The sequence below is a fragment of the Lepisosteus oculatus genome, chromosome 4, assembly GCF_040954835.1.
Source record: "Lepisosteus oculatus isolate fLepOcu1 chromosome 4, fLepOcu1.hap2, whole genome shotgun sequence".
Lineage (NCBI taxonomy): Eukaryota > Metazoa > Chordata > Actinopteri > Semionotiformes > Lepisosteidae > Lepisosteus > Lepisosteus oculatus.
The window spans coordinates 16422602-16443423 of record NC_090699.1 but is presented as its reverse complement, the minus strand read 5'-3'; the positions used below and the strand labels follow the sequence as shown (position 1 = coordinate 16443423).

Below are 20822 nucleotides of genomic sequence, written 5' to 3'. Positions count from 1 at the left end.
GCCGATGATCTTCTGGGCCATATTGACCATTCTCTGCAGTGCCTTTCTTTCTCGCGAAGAGGTGTTGCCATACCACATGGTGATCCCTTTGGTGAGGATGCTCTCGATGGTGCAGCGGTAGAAGTTCACCAACACATGTATTGGCATCCCCCATCACTTGAGGCACCTCAAGAAATAAAGGCGCTGCTGAGCTTTCTTCATGATAGAATAAAGAATAAAAACATGTATAAGAAGTCTCTGCTATGAAACTACTCAAGGAATGTATGTAAATGAAAGAAACCGAGTCTCTTTAATCTAAAGGGAGCTGTCCTCTCTGGGGTGTATTTCATCTTCTGCCTAATCCTTCCTGGGAAAGAGTCTGGACCACCATGGTCCCGAATTGTTGGAAGTGGTGGTGATGATGATGATGAAGAATCTGTCTGTGCTACGCTCTGAAAGTCGTTTTCTAGAGCAGAGCACAGCAGAATCAAGCCAGGAGGGGCTCTACACAGTGTAAAATGAGCTCTATCAACCTCCAGAAGCAAATTCTCGGGATTTCTGCTGCACCGGACCAGCAGACCTGGGCTGCTTTGTGCTGTGCAGCCTGTAGGGGGCGCTGTTCAGAATTTCAAGTGAGGATGATTCATTCGTACTTTTAATCCAATTTTTAAATTGTTTAAATTATATGTTCAGATGTAATTGACCTTTTAGGTTTTCTAGGTTTTTGTAAGCTCTTTTAAAAATATTCTTGAATAAAAGGATAAAAATCCTCCACATCTATTAACGTCTTTTATTTTAAAACAAATAAACAAACAAACAAAGTGCTTTGCGGACACAGATTTCACGCGTTGTTACTTTTCAGAGACGGACAGAAGCACAGATAACCTGGGCGCTTCTACGACAACTAATAAACTTTGAATACCACAAACATCTCAAGTCTCTTACTCTTAATTCTAGACTCTGCGTGTTTTATAGATAACACGCTACCTTCTCCCGGTGTCTCACATCCAATAATTATAGAATTACACTGTGCTTATAACCTTTCCACTTCCTTTTATTTACGTACAATAAAATCTTATATTCATTTTCTGCACATGGAGTGTGCGAGAGGCGCTGCAGGGGGCGCCCTTGAAAAAAAAGACCTCCCTTCTTACAGTCCCCAATGCAAATGAAAAGAAACAAGGATTAAGACCGTTTAAAAATGAGAACGGGAGAAACTGCTTTACACTAAGTGTTGCAGGAGCATGGAACAACCCATCCCTGGAAATGCTTGCTGGACATCTCTCTTCCGTGTGATTTGGCTTTTAGGGGTGTTTAAATGTTACACATGTGATACTGAAAGTAGGGTGCTGGTGTCCCCGCACTGTTGCTGGGTCTGGGCTGGGGTTCCTCCTGTGTTAGTGACCTGTAGAGGAAACACAGGGTTGGAGAATTAAACTCAAAGACAGCTGTACACCTCCAGCGACACTTAAATAACAGTTGCAAGCGAGAGTCTATTTGTCCCACCACCCACTCAATCCACGTTGGAAGAACATTTTTCCCACGATCTCATACAGTGGTTTCTTGAGAGAAGCCAGGGTATCGCCTTCAACGACATGACTGGGCAAATTGTTCCATACTCCCACCACCCTGTGTGTTAAGTAAGGGCTCCCGCTCTTAGTTTCAAGTGCTCACCCCTGTAGCGTCCCCTGATGCCCTCTGGTTGCCAGGATCACAGCCATGGCTGATGAAATGAAACTGTCACGGGTAACATCTTGTTAGTGACGGCAGACAGCAGCGATGTGGGATTGTTACACTACTGACAGCCTAATCAACAGAGCTGTAAGGCCTGGGCTGAACTAACTAACACCCTTCCCTGCTGCCCAGCTGCCTGCAGATCAAACTGCACTACTGCAAGCACTGAGCACACTGGGAAGAGCTGAGAAGGTGAGGGCATTGAAACTGGGAACAAACTGGGGCATTGAAACTGGAGGCACTTCTGTATGCTTTTTAAACTGTTAATGAAGTTTGCATCCATCCATCCAACTACCCACATAGCCATTTGCTGACCACGGGGGAGCTGGAGCTGTGCACCAGGCACAAGGCAGGATACTCACTGGACGGGACACCAGTCCATCACAGGGCACACACACACACACACACACACACACACACACACACACACAGGCCAGTTTTCTCAGAAGATAATTAACCTCCCAGGATTTCTCTGGACGGTGAGAGGAAACTGGAGCACCAGGAGAACACAGGGAAAACATACAGGCTCCACACAGACAGGACCCAGCAACGCCACCAGCTGCATCTGTGACCGGGCCGCGTCCCCCGGTCCCTCCGAATTGAGACTGAACTGACCGCAGCTCGGCTGGAGGGGCCGTACCTCTGTAGCAGATGAAGCTCAGCCTCTCCTCGCAGGGCCTGTCCGTCCAGGTGTGATCCACAGCAGACATGGCTCCACAGGGGCTGGACCGGCGGCCCAGCTGGGGCTCCCCACGGGCACCCCAGTTCTGGTATCCCATGGGCTCCTGGTTCACCCAGAACCAGAAGCCGAAAATGCGGCTCTGCCTGAGGCCCAGCCAGACGTGGGCGGAGCGGGCGGCTCGGGCGCCGCGGGCAACGGCGGCCTGCTCCTTCTCGGTCAGCACGCTGGTGAGGTCGGTGTGGCGCGAGCGGCAGAAGTCCAGCGCCTCTTCCCAGGACAGCCTCCTCTTCACCAGCACCAGGTCTCTCACGTCTGCAGGGGACAGGGCGGTCAGGCTGTCTCAGAGTCAGGGTATCTGTCTCTCTCCTGCGCTGTCTGAGTGTTGAGTGTCTCTCTCTCTCCTGCGCTGTCTGAGTGTTGGAGTGTCTCTCTCTCTCCTGCACTGTCTCAGAGTCCGGGTGTCTCTCTCCTGCGCTGTCTCAGAGTCGGGGTGTCTCTCCCTCCTGCGCTGTCTCAGAGTCCGGGTGTCTCTCTCTCCTGCACTGTCTCAGAATCGGGGTGTCTCTCTCCTGTGCTGTGTCAGAGTCGGGGTGTCTCTCTCTCCTGCGCTGTCTCAGTGTTGGAGTGTCTCTCTCTCTCCTGTGCTGTCTCAGAGTCCGGGTGTCTCTCTCTCTTGCGCTGTCTCAGAGTCGGGGTGTCTCTCTCTCCTGCACTGTCTCAGTCTGGGTGTCTCTCTCCTGCACTGTCTCAGAGTCCGGGTGTCTCTCTCCTGCCCTGTCTCAGAGTCGGGGTGTCTCTCTCTCCTGCACTGTCTCAGTCTGGGTGTCTCTCTCCTGCACTGTCTCAGAGTCCGGGTGTCTCTCTCCTGCGCCGTCTCAATGTTGGAGTGTCTCTCTCTCTCCTCTGCTGTCTCAGGGTTGGGGTATCTCTCTCTCTGCTGCGCTGTCTCAGAGTCGGGGTGTCTCTCTCTCCTGCACTGTCTCAGAATCGGGGTGTCTCTCTCCTGCACTGTCTCAGAATCGGGGTGTCTCTCTCTCTCCCACACTGTCTCAGAGTTGGGGTATCTCTCTCTCTCCTGCACTGTCTCAGAGTTGGGGTGTCTGTCTCTCTCTCGGTGCAGACACGGCAGACAGACACAGACACACACACACACTCACACCAGGACTGATCTTCCCAGTAGACAATTAACCCACCAGCATGTCTTTAGACTGTGGGAGGAAACCAGAGACCCGTTGGAAACCCATGTGAACATGGAGAGAACCTACAGTCTCCACACAGACAGCAACCCAGGGCCCCACGCTGCAGGGCAGCAGTGCTAACCCACTGTACCACTTTGCCACCCTTTCTCAGATCCAGATAGATCTATGTCAACATTAGAAATCCTTCAAAGCTCACTGGATGGTATTGGGTTGCTGGAGTCTTACCCTCGTAGCAGAAGAAGGGGAGTTTGGTCCTGCAGTCCTGGTCTCTCCACTGACCCTTGCCTGTGGCGGTGAAGTCCAGCTCCACACACTCCTCCCTGAAGCCCTTGTTGTCTGGTTGTCTTCGCTGCCAGAATCGGTACTTGGAGTCTCCCCCATCGGACCACTCCCAGGGCTCGTTGAACAGCCCGATCCAGAAGACTCTGCCCCCTGCTATCTTCCTCACTGCCTGGTTCTCTCTGGGGCTGCTGATGGTGACCAGGTCAGTGTGCTGCTGTCTGCAGTGATCTCGAGCGGCTGCCCAGGTCTTGTTCTGCTCAATCAGGGTGTAGGTCCTGGAGCCCTGGCTGGAGTCTGAGAGAGACACACAGGCTCAGACAGGAGGGGCTGTGAGGGTCTGGGGCTCAGAGAGCTGGAGTGCTGTGGGGGTGTGGGGCTCAGAGAGTTGGGGTGCTGTGGGGGTCTGGGGGTGAGAAAGTTGGGGCACTGTGGAGGTTTGTGGGTGAGAGATTTGGGGTGCTGTGGGGGGTTTGGGGGTGAGAGAGTTGGGGTACTGTGGGGATTTGGGGGTGACTGTACCTGTGTAACACATGAAGTAGTGCAGCTCGTCACAGACGACATCTGTCCAGTACCCATCCGGACCAGCGGTGGCGCAGAAGACCCGGGTCTTCCAGTTGGCATAGCTGGCCCTCTCTCCGCTGACCCACTGCCAGCTCTCCGTGCCGTGGTACAGCCCGATCCACACCGGCCCCCTCACGAGCTGCCCGAAGTGCCGGAAGTGCAGCTCCTGGAGCTGAGCCTGGCCGCGCGCCGTGAGCAGCTCTCCCCCGTGCCGCCGGCAGTACCCGCGCGCCTTCGTCCACGTCTTGTTCTTTTCAACCAGCTGGCAGTCTCCCGGCGCCGCCCCGCCCGCTGGAACAGCACACAGCACCCTTGGTCCGGCTCCTTTTAACAGCTTTCCTGTTCACCCGCTTTTCGGTGTGTTACATCCCCTCCTAACTCTGCTCTACTCACCGAAAGTACTGCCAAGAATTAAAACAAATCTGAGTTCTACACGTCTTATTCGTACACAGCGGTTTCTTCTCTGAAGCCCTTGACGCAACAGTTCCTTGTAATTTCTTCGGTAGTCCGGATATTTACGTAGTCTCTAGCTCAGAGTGCGCTACTGTAGTTATTGAAGGGCGCACTCGCTGCATCCGCCTTCCAGAGCGCCTCCGTCATTTTCGCTTTCGTCCCGACATCTAACGTCTAATTTCAGTTAGCAGAACTTGTATAAAGTCTACTGGCAAATCAGATTGTTATCGTAAAGGTAACTTCGCCAGCCCTGCAAGAGAGTGACAATGGGCACTTCTATACCAATACTGGGAGTCTGTAGCAAGCTCTCTCCTTCAGTTGGATTCTGAACACAACAATCACCCCAGAGCTCGCTCTCCTCCACGGCCCAGCCCTGGACTCTGACTGCAGGCTGCCTGAACACAGCGATCACCCCAGAGCTCGCTCTCCTCCACGGCCCAGCCCTGGACTCTGACTGCAGGCTGCCTGAACACAGCGATCACCCCAGAGCTCGCTCTCCTCCACGGCCCAGCCCTGGACTCTGACTGCAGGCTGCCTGAACACAGCGATCACCCCAGAGCTCGCTCTCCTCCACGGCCCAGCCCTGGACTCTGACTGCAGGCTGCCTGAACACAGCGATCACCCCAGAGCTCGCTCTCCTCCACGGCCCAGCCCTGGACTCTGACTGCAGGCTGCCTGAACACAGCGATCACCCCAGAGCTCGCTCTCCTCCACGGCCCAGCCCTGGACTCTGACTGCAGGCTGCCTGAACACAGCGATCACCCCAGAGCTCGCTCTCCTCCACGGCCCAGCCCTGGACTCTGACTGCAGGCTGCCTGAACACAGCGATCACCCCAGAGCTCGCTCTCCTCCACGGCCCAGCCCTGGACTCTGACTGCAGGCTGCCTGAACGCAGCGATCACCCCAGAGCTCGCTCTCCTCCACGGCCCAGCCCTGGACTCAGACTGCAGGCTGCCTGAACACACCGATCACCCCAGAGCTCACCCACCTTTACAGCACAGGAAGTACTGGGAGAGGCTGCAGTCCATGTCCTGCATGCCCAGGTAATTCAGAGCAACACAGGTCTCATTTCTATGTTTGTTGTCAGGATTTCCTCTTATCCAGTGTCGAAACGATGAGTTTCCCCCATCAGACCACTCCCAGGGCTTGTTGAACAGCCCGATCCAGAACACTCTGCCCCCTGCTATCTTCCTCACTGCCTGGTTCTCTCTGGGGCTGCTGATGGTGACCAGGTCAGTGTGCTGCTGTCTGCAGTGATCTCGAGCGGCTGCCCAGGTCTTGCTCTGCTCAATCAGGGTGTAGGTCCTGGAGCCCTGGCTGGAGTCTGAGAGAGACACACAGGCTCAGACAGGAGGAACTCTGAGGCTGAGAGTTGGGGTGCTGTGGGGGTTTGGGGGTGTGAGAGTTGGGGTGCTGTGGGGGTTTGGGGGTGTGAGAGATGGGGTGCTGTGTGAGAGATTTGGGGTTTTCTAAGGGTGAGAGAGGAGGGGGCTGGTGGGGTGAGAGACATGCACCCACACACACTCACTTACCAAGCCCTGCGTTCAGCATTGCTGTGCTGAAAAATGTTAGAAGGAAAAGAACAAAACCTGAAACCACTGAATCTGTTGGGACATGCAGTTGATTCCCAGTCCCCATTCACAAGAGCAGCAGATCTGGACTGGTCTCGTTCTGCGGCCCCTACAGACCCCAACGGGGGGTCTGGGGGGGGGGGCTCCTCACTTTTCCAGCACACGGCCGCTATCTGAACGCTGTTTAAAAGTACAGCTGCTGCCATGTTCCTGTTTCCAAGAATTGTGATGTCGCCTCCCATGTGAGGAGAACACGCAAGTAAGCATTTCAATTTCCCTACGGGATCAATAAAGTCTTATCTATCTATCTTCATTGTACTGAAAACAAACTTGAACTTGCTTGAGCTTGCTTTTCTACTGGAGCACTGCTGTGGACACCAGCCTTACTGGCAATTAAAGGGCACGAGGGGCTTAAAACTGAATAAAGAACTTTAAAGGGCGGCTGCTCTGGAGCAACCACCTCCGGTCTTCTGATATAGCAGGCAATCCAGGTGCTAGAGGGTGAGAAAGGTGGACAAGATGCTCACCTTTTGCTAGATTGGATCATTAAAACTGAGAACAGGAGACGCAGCCTTACACAAAGAGTGGTGGGAGTGTGGAACAAGCTGTCCAGCCATATAAGAGACAAGAAACAGCTGGATGAGCCAGATGGAAGAAGAGGCCTCCTCCTGCCTGCGAGCTGGTGACAGCGTCGCCCCGGGATCCTTACCCGTAGAGCACATGAAGTTCTCCCCCATGAAGCACGGCCGGTCTTCCCAGGCCCCCTGGCTGTCCACTCGGGCGCAGAACAGGCCCCGCCTCCAGTTGACGAACCCGCAGGGCTTCCCGTCGGCCCAGCGCCAGGCCTGCGGGCCGCGGTGCAGGCCGATCCAGGCAGACGAGGAAGAGGAGGAGGAGGAAGAGGCGGCGGCTCCGAGGAGCTTCCGGATGTCGCCGTGGTGTCTCAGGGTGGCCAGGTCCGTGAAGGCCTCCCGGCAGTGCCTCCGGGCCTCCGCCCACGTCCGCGCCTTCTCCACGAAGTGAAACTCGCGCACGTGGCCGGTGGCGGCGGCGAGGCTGACTGCAGGGCAGGGAAGACAGGGCACAACAACGATCGGCTCTGCTTCTGTGTTTGTGCCTGCACCTGCACAGAAACCCTTTCATTCTTATCGTCTGTCCGGCCCTTGTCTCTCTAGCTGCTTCTGGCCCTGGGGGTGTGGGCAGACCCCACAGTGAGGGAGAAGATCAACACAGGCTCAGGGACAGGTCTGCAGAAGAGGGTCATTGCTTCCCGTGACACTCCAAACCTCTTTCACTGTCTCGGGAAGAGCAGCCTCTGGCGAGCTGTCCTGACCGTGATGGATGTGTTGACCTCCCACGTTGGAGTGTTGGAGATGGGGGTGAGATTCTCCCCCACCTCTGCAGCCTGACCGTTGAAGAGTAGCGGTGGGAGTGCTCCCTTCCCTCTCCTAAAGCGCTCTCTGTCCACGCGCTGAGCCCCCCCACAAACAGCACAAACAGTGATGCCAGAAGCATTTGTTAGTGCCCTGCCTGTGCTGGCTTGTGCTGTTGAAAGTAGCATCTGAGGTGCTCTTGTTTTTTAGATATAGCTCAATTTTCGAGATATAATAATAATTAATAATTAATAATTGTTTACACTTATATAGCCCTTTTCTGGACAATCCACTCAAAGCACTTTACAGGTAATGGGGATTCCCCTCCACCACCACCAATGTGCAGCCCCACCTGGATGATGCGACGGCAGCCATAGTGCACCAGAACACTCACCACACATCAGCGATCAGTGGGGAGGAGAGCAGAGTAATGTAGCCAGTTCATAGAGGGGGATTATTAGGAGGCCATGACTGGTAAGGGCCAATGGGAAATTTGGCCAGGATGCCGGGGTTACACCCCTACTCTTTTTGAGAAACGCCCTGGTGATATAGCCGTCGTGGGGGGTGTTGAGTAATCTGTGTCGCGTTCTGAAAAAAAAGGCGCTGTACCCGAGGGGTGAAAGCAGTACAAACGCTGCTTTCAACGGCACAAACGTAGCACTGACAAATGCGGTGGGTTTCTGTTTGTAGGGGGAGCAAATTCAGAGCTCTCGCAGCTGCATCGTCCCATGAACATCTGACCGAGATTAAAATATTTTTTTTTTAAGGCACTCCAGCTTCATAGCAGCCTTCACTGGTTTCATTTTAAAGATTACACTTAAAAAAGTTATTCCTGAAATTGTTAATTCAATACAAAAGTCACAACTTACCTGCAAGCAGGAGAAATATGTTCCTCTTGTCCATGGTAATAGCCAGCACTGAGAGAGAGGAGAGAGAAGTTCCTTCAGGCCATCACTGTAGGACAATCTTTCAGACTAAAGATACTCGGTTCCTTCAGCTTGTCAGTGTGGGACACTCCCTTCAGCCTAAAGAGACTCAGTTCCTTCAGCCCTTCACTGTAGGACAATCTTTCAGACTAAAGAGACTCGGTTCCTTCAGCCTGTCAGTGTGGGACACTCCCTTCAGACTAAAAAGACTCAGTTCCTTCAGCTTGAAGAGAGTGTCTCAGTTAAATATGGTTATATATACATGAGAGCACAAATGGAGACAAATGGAGGAAAACTGAAACAAGTTGATGGCTTTAAATACCTTGGATCAAAACTGGCAAAGGGAGAAGAAACACTGGAGGCAGTAAAACAAAGAGTGAAAGCTGGATGGAACAAGTGGAGAGAAATAACTGGAATAATCTGTGACAGGAAAATTCCTAGAAAGTTAAAGTGCAAAATGTACAAGACTGTTTTTAGACCTGTACTACTATATGGAGCTGAATGCTTGGCAGTTGGAAAGAGGGAAGAGAACTTGATGAGAAGAACTGAAATGAGGATGTTGAGATGGATTCTGCAGATTTCAATGAAGGATAAGATCAGAAATGAAGAAATCCGTAGACAATGTAGGGTGGTGGATGTGGTTGAGAAGATGCGAGAGGCGAGGTTACGGTGGTATGGACAGATCATGAGGAAGGACGTTGAGGAAGTAACAAAGAGGGTAATGGAATTTGAGGTGGAAGGTAACAGAGGAAGAGGCAGGCCTAGAAAGAGATGGATAGATTGTGCGAGAAAAAATATGGAGGTATGTGAAGTGAGTGAGGAAGATGTGCTCGACAGAGACAAGTGGAGAAGAGCAACCAAAGCAGCTGACCCCAGGACAGTCTGGGACTAAGGCTGTGAAAAAGAAGAAGAAGATACATGAGAGCACATTATGATTGCATAGTGTGGTCTTACTAGCACACTGACACCCACACTCACCAACTCTGGCTCCACACACAGACACACCCAAGACAGCAGTGTCCACAGAGACGTTACTCTTCCATAGCAACTCAAAATCTCCCAAATCACACTGTCTAAAACCAGCCCGATTGAGCGAAAACACGACTGCATGTTGGGAAAAAATGGTCTCTGTTTCTTAATCATATTAGGACTTAAGTCAAAAACTAACTATGCCCTTCAGTGGAGTCAGTTTCCTGCTAGATTTTTGCATGGCATCAGGGTGTCTGACTGAACGATTTGTCTCTTTTGGATCAGTGGTAGTGTGAAGGTGCAGAACTTCCAAGGCTGCCAAGAAGACTTCCTCTAAACAAATCCAGGAGTGACTGGAGTGGTCAAGCCTGGAGGTGGAGCTGATATCTGCACAACGGTGGGGAGCTCTTCCTCAGCAGGGCTGAGAGCACAGGAACCCAAGAGCTACACATTCCAGTCTGCTTCTGCAGGTTGCACACTATCCTGCGTGTGGCTTTGTGATACGTTTTGCTTCAGAAAGTGTCTTTTCCTCCCTTTCGTAATCAGGACAGTAATGGGAGCTGCCGAAATTCCTGCCTTCTGCTAGTGATGCGCTGAGTGACCTGATGTCTGCAGGTGATGCGCAGAGCTGCGCAGAGCTGGGAGGGGCTGACCTGCCAAGGGTACTGATGCAGTGTATCTCCTTGTCTGTGTCTGGTGCCTTTACTGGGCCACCTGTTGACCTTGACAACACTAGAGGAGGTACAGAACTCTACAGCCAATAAAAAAGTCAGTGCAACAGAGGCATCAGGTGCAGCTTGGAAGTGATTGAGTTGGGTAGTCAGGAGTCATCTGGCCTGTCTGACAGCTGCCTTTGGGCTTTCCAGGAAACTGGGTGTCTTCCCCCTTCAACAGGGAAAGATCAAGCGTCGGCCATCAAAATGAGAAAAAAGGCCCGAAATTGTACCCCAAGATTAAAGCCAGGGACTGAAAACAGGAGAGAAATCTTTGCACAAAAAGTTGTGGAGGTGTGGAACAATCTCCCCAGCCACAGTGATGAAGCGTGGAGAGATCCAGTACACTTGTCCGGAGTGCCACAGATTCTTCTTGCTGGGGGTATTGATCACGCTGTAAGTGCGTCCTGAGTGTGAGAGGGCGTGTCCATGTGTGAGAGGGCATGCCCAAGTGTGAGAGGGCGTGTCCTTCCGAGGGCCTGCGTGCTTTGTCTTTATGAAGATGGGCGTGTCCACACGGGAGTGGCTGAGTCCATGTGAAGATAGGAGGGTCCGTGGATTCTTCTGCTTTGCATTGGTCCCTCAGGGGACTCATGGCCACAATATCCCTTTGTTGAGCAGCAGGTTGAATTTTACATATGGAAATCATGTGGGTTGATACTTTCTAGGTTTTATTTTTTTACTTTCTCTAGCGGTTGCTTTGTTTTAGCAGTTGTCTTGTTTATGTAGCAGACGACAGTGACAGTCACACATCCATGTGTGCGATGTTAAATCAGCACTGTTCAATCAATGTTGTAATAATCATGTTTCTTTTTCATTCCCTTGAGTTCCACACTCTCACCGTCGTTTGAGTAAAGAAGTGACTCCTTTTCTTGGTTTCAGATCCACTTGCCTTTATTTCCCACTGGTGTCCTCTGGTTTGTGTTTTACTGTTCAATGTGAAAAAGTCCACTGCATTGATTCTGTAGATGTCTGTGAGGATTTTAAATACTTACATCAGTCTTCTCATAGTCTTCTGTGTTCAAGACTAAAGAGACTCACATCCTGCAGCCTGTCAGTGTGGGACACTCCCCTCAGACTGAAGAGACTCAGTTCCTCCAGCCTGTCAGTGTGGGACACTCCCTTCATACTAAAGAGACTCAGTTCCTCCAGCCTGTCAGTGTGGGACACTCCCCTCAGACTGAAGAGACTCAGTTCCTCCAGCCTGTCAGTGTGGGACACTCCCTTCATACTAAAGAGACTCAGTTCCTCCAGCCTGTCAGTGTGGGACACTCCCTTCAGACTAAAGAGACTCAGTTCCTCCAGCCTGTCAGTGGGGGACACTCCCTTCAGACTAAAGAGACTCAGTTCCTTCAGCCTGTCAGTGTGGGACACTCCCTTCAGACTAAAGAGACTCAGTTCCTTCAGCCTGTCAGTGTGGGACACTCCCTTCAGACTAAAGAGACTCAGTTCCTGGATTTTCGCCTCAGCCCTGGTATGTCTCCTCTCTGCACTGATTCCAGAGCAGCAACAGCTCTTCTAAAACAGCAACCAAAGCTGTACAGATTATTTTAAACAAGACCTAATTGGTGTATTATACAGTTTTAACATTCCTTGATTTATATTCTATACTGTTAACTACATCCTAACATTTTCTTTACCTTTCTGACACCTTCCCCACATTATTCAATGGAAATCACAGGTCAGCATAAAGACCTCAAACCTTTTCAGACATAACCTCTTCTAGATCAGCGTTTCCCATTTTGTATTTATAGGTTATGTTGATATTACCCTGCAAAACCCTGCATTTCATTAAACTTTGTCTGACTGGTATTTGTCCTTTGTCTTTGTGTTGCCTTTGCTGTTTCTACAGTGTCTACTAGTCCTGCTACTATAGCATCATCTGCAAATTTGACTGGTTTATTACCTACCAGTATATAGATAGTTCATACATTGATCCATATAGATAATTGATAATTTACACAAATTAAAAAGAGCAGTGGTCCTAGTACAGACCCCTGTGGTAATTCCCCAATTATATTACTGTTATAACTAAGAAGAGCAGTGGTCCTAGAACAGACCCCTGTGGTAATTCACCAATTATATCACTGTTATAACTAAGAAGAACAGTGGTCCTAGTATAGACCCCTTTGGTAATCCACCAATTATATCACTGTTATAACCAAGAAGAGCAGTGGTCCTAGTACAGACCCCTGTGGTAATTCACCAATTATATCACTGTTATAACTAAAGAGAGCAGTGGTCCTAGTACAGACCCCTGTGGTAATCCATTAATTACATCACCCCATTTTGAGTATTCTCCCTTCTCATTTCGATTTCACCAATTCTCAATCCAAACTCACTTTTCTCCAAAATCCTACAGCTTGCAATTTGAGTATTTTTAAGAGGGAACTTTAGAAATTGTATTATGCTCTATCACAAGCTCTGTGGTTCTATTATTCTCTGTGGTTTGTTGAAAGAACTCTGACACATTTCTAAATCCATGGTGACTATCTATCCATCCCATCTGTTTTCTCAGCACTCTGTCCAGTACAGGGTTGCAGGGGAGCTGGAGCCTAATCAGCAAGCTACGGGCACAAGGCAGGGTACACCCTCAGTTTTGTCACCCTTCCTGCGGATGGGAGCCCCATTAGTCTTTCTCCAGTCCCTGGGTGGGTGCCCAGGGAATGTTGGAAGAGTTTCATTTCAATGGCTTCTGAAGAACATCTCTTATTTCCTTGAGTACAACCGGCAAGATCCCACCATTACACCAGTACCTGAAACACCTCTCCCTCGTCTACACTGATATCTGTAATACAGACCCCTGTCCTTCTGCTGCCTGGGGCATGAGATTGACTCTTGTAGTGAACACCTGAGTGAAATATTCACTTACTGCAGTACGTCAGCTAGTTCCTTTTCACCATCTAGCGGTTTGCCATCGTTCTCTCAGATGTATTCAGCTTCACTCCTGACAACAGTTTTGCTGTTGTACTTCTGGAAGGACTTGAAAACCCGTTTATACAGGTGCCATCTGTCTTCCACTGAATTCATGTCTGTCTCTGTCCCACTTTACTTCCTTTAAACTCACTGTCATTCCTCCAAATCCTGCTTTCTGGACATTATTTGGTTTTATATTTAGTCTTTCTATATCATTTTGGGCTTTGGATTGTACCCGCACTGTTTTGAAATGCACGTCCGAGCCACTCCGCACGATCATCACTAAGTAGGCTCACTAACGGTTCTCTCGGCTCCATTCGCCTTGCCTTGTCTTGAGTGCTTGAAAGGACCGGATCTATTCAAGCTCGATCAAAACTGTGCAGATGGTTTGCATTTCTGCTGTGTCTATTCCTACCTGCAAAAGCGGCGTGTCTCGGGGTCTCCGAGCTGCCTTGACTGACGGTCCCTGCCAGTGTCTGATCCTCCGCTGTCGTGACAGGAGATCGGCTCACCACATAGCCTCACATGCAAATAGGAGCATCAGCTGCATCTCGGCCTGCCTGTCGTCCTGACCCGCCTGCTTGCCCTGGTGGTGAAAGCCAGGCGCGTCTAATTAACCAACTCTGAATCGAACAATCGATTCGGATAGAAAAGCACTTCTCTGGACACTCCACTCAAAGCTCTTTACAGGTAATGGGTCCCCCTTTCCACCACCACCAGTGTGCAGCCCCACCTGGATGATGCGCCAGTCTGCTCACACACACCAGCTCTCAGAGGGAAGCAGAGTGATGAAGCCAGTTCAGAGAGGGGGGTTATTAGGAGGCCATGATTAGGAAAGACCAGGGAAAATCTAGGCATTAGGACCCACACAGACTGCAGGGTGAGCACCCCCTACTGGCCCCACTAACAGCAACCTTAGTTTTTTCCAGGAGGTCTCCCATCCAGGCTCACACCTGCTGAGCTTCGGTGGGCTGCCAGCTGTGAGTAGCAGGGTGATCCAGGCTGGCTATTCAGCTAGGACTGTGATTAGTACTGACCATCTATCTTTCTGTCCAAGGATCTGGATCAATTAGCTCTGCCTTACTGTCTCTCTGGTCCTGTGTGGGTTCAATTAGCACTGCATCTCTCTCTCTCTTTGGGCTTGTGTTTCCATCCCAGTCCCGGGATTGATTAGCGCTGTCTTGCTGCCTCTCTCTCCTTACTGTGTCTGATCAAACAGCTCCAAACTCATTTATACCTTTCCTATGATGTAATGCTGAAATAGAAACTAAATGAAAGGGTATATTCAGTGATTGTCGCACAAATGCAAGCATGAACAATTGTATTTTTTAAATGAATTTTAATAAGTAGCAGATTATTCACATCATTGTCAGAAACAACAGAAATGAAAAATAAATGTCCCTCCAGAAGGAGAATTCCCTGGACCAGAAGGCAGTGAGACTCCTGCCAACCTGAACTTTCATTACAGGTAAATAAAACACAAATTCATAACGTGCTGATAGAAAAAAAAAACCATCACTCAATTTCTAAAGCTGGATTTGATTTTTTTTCCAGAATATTTTCACAGCAGGAATTTGACAGCAGTAATGGAATTTGACAGCAGTGTTGTCCCCTGTGGGAGGTTGGAATAAGATGGCAGATCACGTGCTGAACTACATTCCCCAGAAGGCTGTGGAACTTCACCAGCCGCCCTCGTGGGGAATGTAGTTCTGACAGGATCTGCCATCTTCTCTGAACCTACCATCCTCTGGCACCCCTTATGGCACGATCTTATCAGATCTCATTAGCAAAGAGCCTGGTCAGGGTGCGAACTGAACAGAACTTCCAGGATTTACAGTGGCAGGGTGTGGTGAAGCCACAGTTGGACCTTGGGCCCCACTGCTTATCTGATTAAGCTTTGATTCCTGATCAAAAGAAAGGCAGAGCCCTTTAATCGCAGCAGGGCTGAAAGGGAGGGACAGGGAAAGTGGGAGGGGAGTAAGAGAGATATCTATCTGTGTGGAGTTTGTATTGCTCTACTGTTAGCGCTCTTGTTTCCCCCCACAGGCCAAACACATGCTGGCAGGTTAACTGGTTCCTGGACAAACTGGCCCTGGTGTGAACGTGTATCCGTGTCTGTGCCTGTGTGTGTGTCTGTCTGCCCTGTGATGGACTACAGTTCCCTCCAGGGTGTACCCTGGCTTGTGCCTGGCCCTTGCTGGGATAGAATCCTGCTCCCCTACGTCCCTGTACTGGATAAGGCAGTTAGAAAATGGATGACAATAATCTGGGCGCGCATGCGAAAGGATGAACCCGGTTGGTTGTTGCCAGACCCTGCGACGAATTGTGGAAACAGCTTAAAAGATCTTTGGAGCCTCCCCCTCTTCCATTTCTGTCACCTGTCACAAACGCTGCAGACACAGGGCCTCCAGTTTAGTAGAAGACCCTTCCCACCCCTCCCATAAACTCTTTGCCCTCCTACCACCTGGGAAGAGATAACGCAGTGTACGGACTAGCTCCACCAGACTCTGTAACAGCTTCTTCCCACAGGCTGTCAGGCTCCTCGACACCCTGGAATCTACCTGCACCCACACCAATTCCAGAAACAGGGTGTGTTGTGTAGATTGTATCATGTATTGCCTTGAAATTTACACTTTGCACTATGTGTATCCTGTCTACAATGTCTATGTCAGTGTCCTGTCTGTCTTTGCACCATGGACCAGGGGGAAGGATATTTTGTTGCACTGTGTACTTGTATATTTGTATATGACAAATAAACATGAACTTGAACTTGAACTGGTGGTTTTAACCACTGATCACGAGCGAAGGTTTCAGATCCAGGGCCGCTGGGGCGTGGCCTGTCACAGGGACTGATGGGCACGCCGTAGCCCCGTTTACGCCATGGCGGTGGCGACGCCCACCGCTCCAGCCACCACGCCCACCGTGACCACCGCCAGGCCCAGCAGGGCCCACTCCTCCTCCCGCAGGGGGCCGAACCAGCGCCCCCCCGTCGGGGCGGGCGGCTTCTCCTCCTCCGCCGCGCCGCGCTGGGGCGCCGACCTCCTCTCGGTGCCGCGGATCGCGCCCCCCCTCCTGCGCGGGACGCCCTCGCCCTCCTCCGCCCGGCGGCACGTCCCGCCCTCCTCGCCCAAGCGGTCGATCTTGTCCAGCAGCTCCCCGACCTGTCGGCCGTCGCCGGGGTCCCCGTTATTGAAGACGTGGTAGCGGCGGCCGAACCTCTGCAGGATCTCCCGCCAAACCCGCTGGCCCTCCAGCGCCTCCTGCTGGCGCCGCTCCGTCAGCCGGTCCCCGTGCGTCAGCAGCGCGATGGTGCGTCTCTCGGACGCCTCCCCGAAAACGTGCCGCACCCGGGCCGCCGCCGCCTCGTCCTCGGCCGTGAGCCGGCCGGGGTCGATCACCAGCAGGTAGGCGTGGGGCCCCGGGGCGCCCAGAGAGACGCACCTCCGCGCCTCGGGCCCCCTGCCCTCGCCCTCGAGCACGGAGCCGGGGGTGTCGATCACCACCACCTGCCGCCCGCCCACGCGCCGCTCGGCTCTGGCGCAGCTCTGCGTGGCTGTCCCGGGTGCGAACGCGGCTGCTCCCAGGATGGTGTTTCCCGTGGCGCTCTTCCCGGATCCCGCTCTCCCCAGCAGCACGATCCTCGTTTCGCTCCGAGGCCCTGCGGGAACAGGCGAGCGACAAGCCGGCATGCTTCTTATATCCGTTCCCATTCATTCCTGAAGCGCTTTCTCCAGTACAGGGCGCCAGAGTCTATCCCAGCATGCAGCAGGCACAAGGCAGGGTACAGTCTGGACAGGACACCAGTCCACCACAGACACACACACACACACCCTGGACAGGACACCAGTCCATCACAGGACACCAGTCCACCACACACACACACACACACACACACACACACACACACACACTGGACAGGACACCAGTCCATCACAGGGCGCACGCATACACACATGTACACATGCATGGCCTGCTTTCCCAGAAACCAAATAACCAACCAGTGTGTCTTTGGACTGTGGGAGAAAACCCATGTGACCATGAGGAGAACATGCAAACTCCACACAGACAGCACCCCAGGAATTGAACCCAGGACCCCAGCACTGAGAGGCCACTGTCCCTCCCGTGCTTTCCAATGGAAATTGACCACTCATTCATAGCAGGTGATCTTTGAGAATTTAACTAAAACACAGGGAGACTGTGACACCCCGATGAGCTCCAGTACACCTGCATTGAATTCCATCCCACGTGGAAGTAGCTCGTCAGGGCCATCTCAAATGAGATCAGGCTGGGCCTTTCTACCTCATTAGGGGAACCTCACAGACTATTTAAGCCCTGATGCATGCCTCAGGGCTCAGTCATTGAGTCAGCCTAGGCACGTCTCACGTGCCCTTTTCAGGTCTTTTTCCCAGGACCCTCCCAGAGCTCTTCCGCCCCCACATCTCCTAAACACCCTCCTAATTAAGCCCAATAAACCTATTAATCTCCTCCGCTGAGTCTAGATCGGTCACTATTCATTGTCGTGCCCCAGTCTCCATCTAAGGGCATGGCACAACAGGGATTTGACAGTGGTGGGCACAGTGGGGGCCGGGGCAGCGATCGCTGCTGCCTCACAGCCCCCGGATCCCTGGGCACCTTCTGTGGGGAGTCTGCATGTCCACCGGGTGCATTTCCTTCATTCTGGGGCCTGAAGACATGCTGCCCAAGTGAAGTTGCACCTCTGAGTGGCTCCATGTCTGCGTGTTCTGATAGGGAAACTCTAACAGGATGAGGTCTGGCCGAGGGCTGGCTGGAGGAACAACAGTCATTTGTTTAGGCAAATCCAGCAGAGGGACTCTCATTTCGCTGCTTATTCGCTCGCAGTTTTCGGCTGGTATGATGTTTTCCTCCATTATATCCTATTACTTACAAGGACACCACGCAAACACACAGAGACACACACTCGCACCAGGGCCGGTTTTCCCCGGTCATCCACCAGTGTGCCTTGGGACCGCGGGAGGAAACCTGAGCACCTGGACTGAACATACAAACTCCACGCAGAGAGCACCCCAGCAATTGAACCCGAGGCCCTGCAACATTAACCACTGCGCCACCATACTGCCCACATATAAAAACCCCAGCCGGAAATACCTGTAACTCTGCTGTTGTGTAAATATCGCAGAACAGGTGAAATAGCTCTTTATCTGTATGTGGCCAACATCTCATACTCGGACACAGTGGGGACACATTCCAGAAACAATTGTGCAACCTTAGTTATTCCGTATCGCTTAAAATCATCATGCCTCTCATAGTTACTTCTCCCGTCACGCTAGTGTGTTAGTATTACAATTTTGGAAAGAAAGCGCACACTAACCTTGGGACATGGTCAGGGGAATTGAAGTTTCTCCTCTCCCTCCCTGAGCAGGCGGCTGCTGTTGTAGCTCTCGGCTCTGAGCCCGTGCAGCGCAGGCAGGTTGCCGGAAGGATAGGCGGCGATTTGCTTAGGTAAATTCGGCCGCGGCATGCAGCCCCCCCCCTGGAGGCGAGGTCTGCCTCTTTGTTAGCCAAGGGGGGAGCTGGAGTCGAGTCGTACCCTGTACAGACACGGCGGGGTCTGGATCTGGGCTGGGCTCTGTCTTGTCCTGGGGGAGCCCGGGGGGTGATTCACAAGGCTGAGTCTTCTCTGCCAGGCCAGCGCCAGGAGGTGAGGCGATCGGCTCTTTTCGACTCTCTTGTATCGCTCATCGATGTTGGATGATTCTGTGGGAGAAAATGTCCTTGTATAAAATCTCTCAGTGGACAACAAAGCCCCAGCTGGAGCAGAGGGTCTTTATTTGCATGCACATGGGAGATCCAGCTTGAGAGGCCTCTCCCCCTCTCTCTCTCAGGACCCTGCTTTTGTCTTCTCTGGCTGGACAGAGGTGTGAGCTGGGGCCTTGCTTTTCTCCTGCTGGATTCTCTCAGCTCAGAACCAGTTCCGGCTGGTGCTACCGCAACCTTGGTTTCTTTTCCATTTACAGAACTGTTTTCAACTTCAAAGTGATCAGTTCTCCCTTCTCTCCTAACCTCTCCCCCAGCCCTGGAATCTGCCTGGTCCGTCTAACTCTCCTTTCACACAACGTAATTAATTCTACCTCTTGAAGAACTTCTGCTTGCAACAATAATGGTATTCATAAGCAGGAAAATAGAGTTTTTGCACATACAGGTACATTTTTGTTAGTTTATCAGTATTAATCAATATTCCTGCCCTTAAGTAGCATTAACACATGATATTTAATTACGAAGCTTCTGTGTATAAATCCTCACCTCCTGCAGTTCCTGGTTGCTGTGGTGATGGCTTCCTACCACTGACTATTAGTTACAGAAGTTGCCTCTTTAGATTCACAGATATAAGCCAGGTAAAAATCAAAGAGTCTGTGAGTTACAGATGTTTCTGGATATCCCGTGTTCTGGCAGCTGGACAGTATGAAGGTCTTTGGACTGGTGTGATGGACTTCTGTTTCCACACCAGCATCCTGAGAGCTGCCCCTCAGCAGTGGCCAGGCCTCTCGGCTCGGAGCTGGAAGTGTGTGGGTTCAAATCTCAGGACAGACTCTGCTGGGGTCCCTGCGAGTCAGCTCCATCACTCAGATTGCTTTAGTAAGGTGCCCAGCTGTGTCACTGTCAGCCATTATGGATAAAGGCATCAGCCAGATACAGTGGTGCCAGAAAGTTTGTGAACCCTTCAGAATTTTCTGAATTTCTGCATAAATGTGACCTGAAATGTGATCAGATCTTCATCCAAGTCATAAAAATAGATAAAGAGAACCCAATAAAACAAATGACACACAAAAGGATATACTTTTTCATTCATTTATCGATCAAAATGATCCAACATTAAATGTCTTTGTCAGAATTCAGCCACAAACAAGAGGAGGTAGCTAGTAGTTTATTCATTCATCATTTAGCTTGTTCCACACTCCCACTCCCCTTTGTGTAAAGCAGAGTCTTCTGTCCTGATTGGAGGAGCTCATCCAGCTGATTCTTGAAAGAAGTCATGGCTTCAACAACGTGGCTGGGCAGCTTGTTCCCCACTCCCACCACCCTCCTACTAGACGTTGTTGATTATTTAAAATCCCACGCATTACTATGGCCTGAGCGGTGACTCTGGTATCTTCAGAAGAACTGTTGTACTGTAAATGTGGTCTCTTTTTTTATTTATTTGGCAAAGGCCTGTGTTAAAGATCCTGAGAGAGAGGAAAGAGAGCATCAACATACTGGAATTATAATATTTGGAAATGTTTCTAAATTACTTGGGTAATACATCAACACAAATGTTTAATTTGATCCAGGCCTTTAGAAGGTATTGCGTTGATTAAGTTTCCTTATGATGGACTGAGGTTTTCCACAAAGGGGTCTGGAGACTCCTGCTTTGCTAATTGTTGGCCAGTGGACTATTGGGTATATCATGTATTAAATCGAGGCAATTGAATCGCAGTGCCTGAGGTT

General features: G+C 51.1%; 2 protein-coding genes across 2 annotated transcripts; both read right to left on the bottom strand.

Moving 5' to 3' along the window:
• Positions 1 to 785: 785 nt before the first annotated feature.
• On the bottom strand, positions 786 to 8741 carry LOC102685117 (C-type mannose receptor 2-like). Its single transcript, XM_069188288.1, has 7 exons — positions 8704 to 8741; positions 7171 to 7521; positions 5879 to 6214; positions 4396 to 4776; positions 3820 to 4170; positions 2354 to 2707; positions 786 to 1384 (listed from the first exon to the last, which is right to left on the bottom strand). The coding sequence occupies exons 1-7, from the start codon at positions 8735 to 8737 to the stop codon at positions 1377 to 1379; spliced, it is 1815 nt and encodes a 604-aa protein (XP_069044389.1). The 5' UTR covers positions 8738 to 8741; the 3' UTR covers positions 786 to 1376.
• A 7214-nt stretch (positions 8742 to 15955) lies between these two features.
• Positions 15956 to 19072, bottom strand: LOC102685316 (GTPase IMAP family member 2-like). The gene is made up of 2 exons (XM_015346198.2): positions 18709 to 19072; positions 15956 to 17016 (listed from the first exon to the last, which is right to left on the bottom strand). Exons 1-2 carry the CDS (start codon positions 18716 to 18718, stop codon positions 16232 to 16234), a joined length of 795 nt encoding a protein of 264 aa, XP_015201684.2. The 5' UTR covers positions 18719 to 19072; the 3' UTR covers positions 15956 to 16231.
• Between the last annotated feature and the right edge of the window lie 1750 nt (positions 19073 to 20822).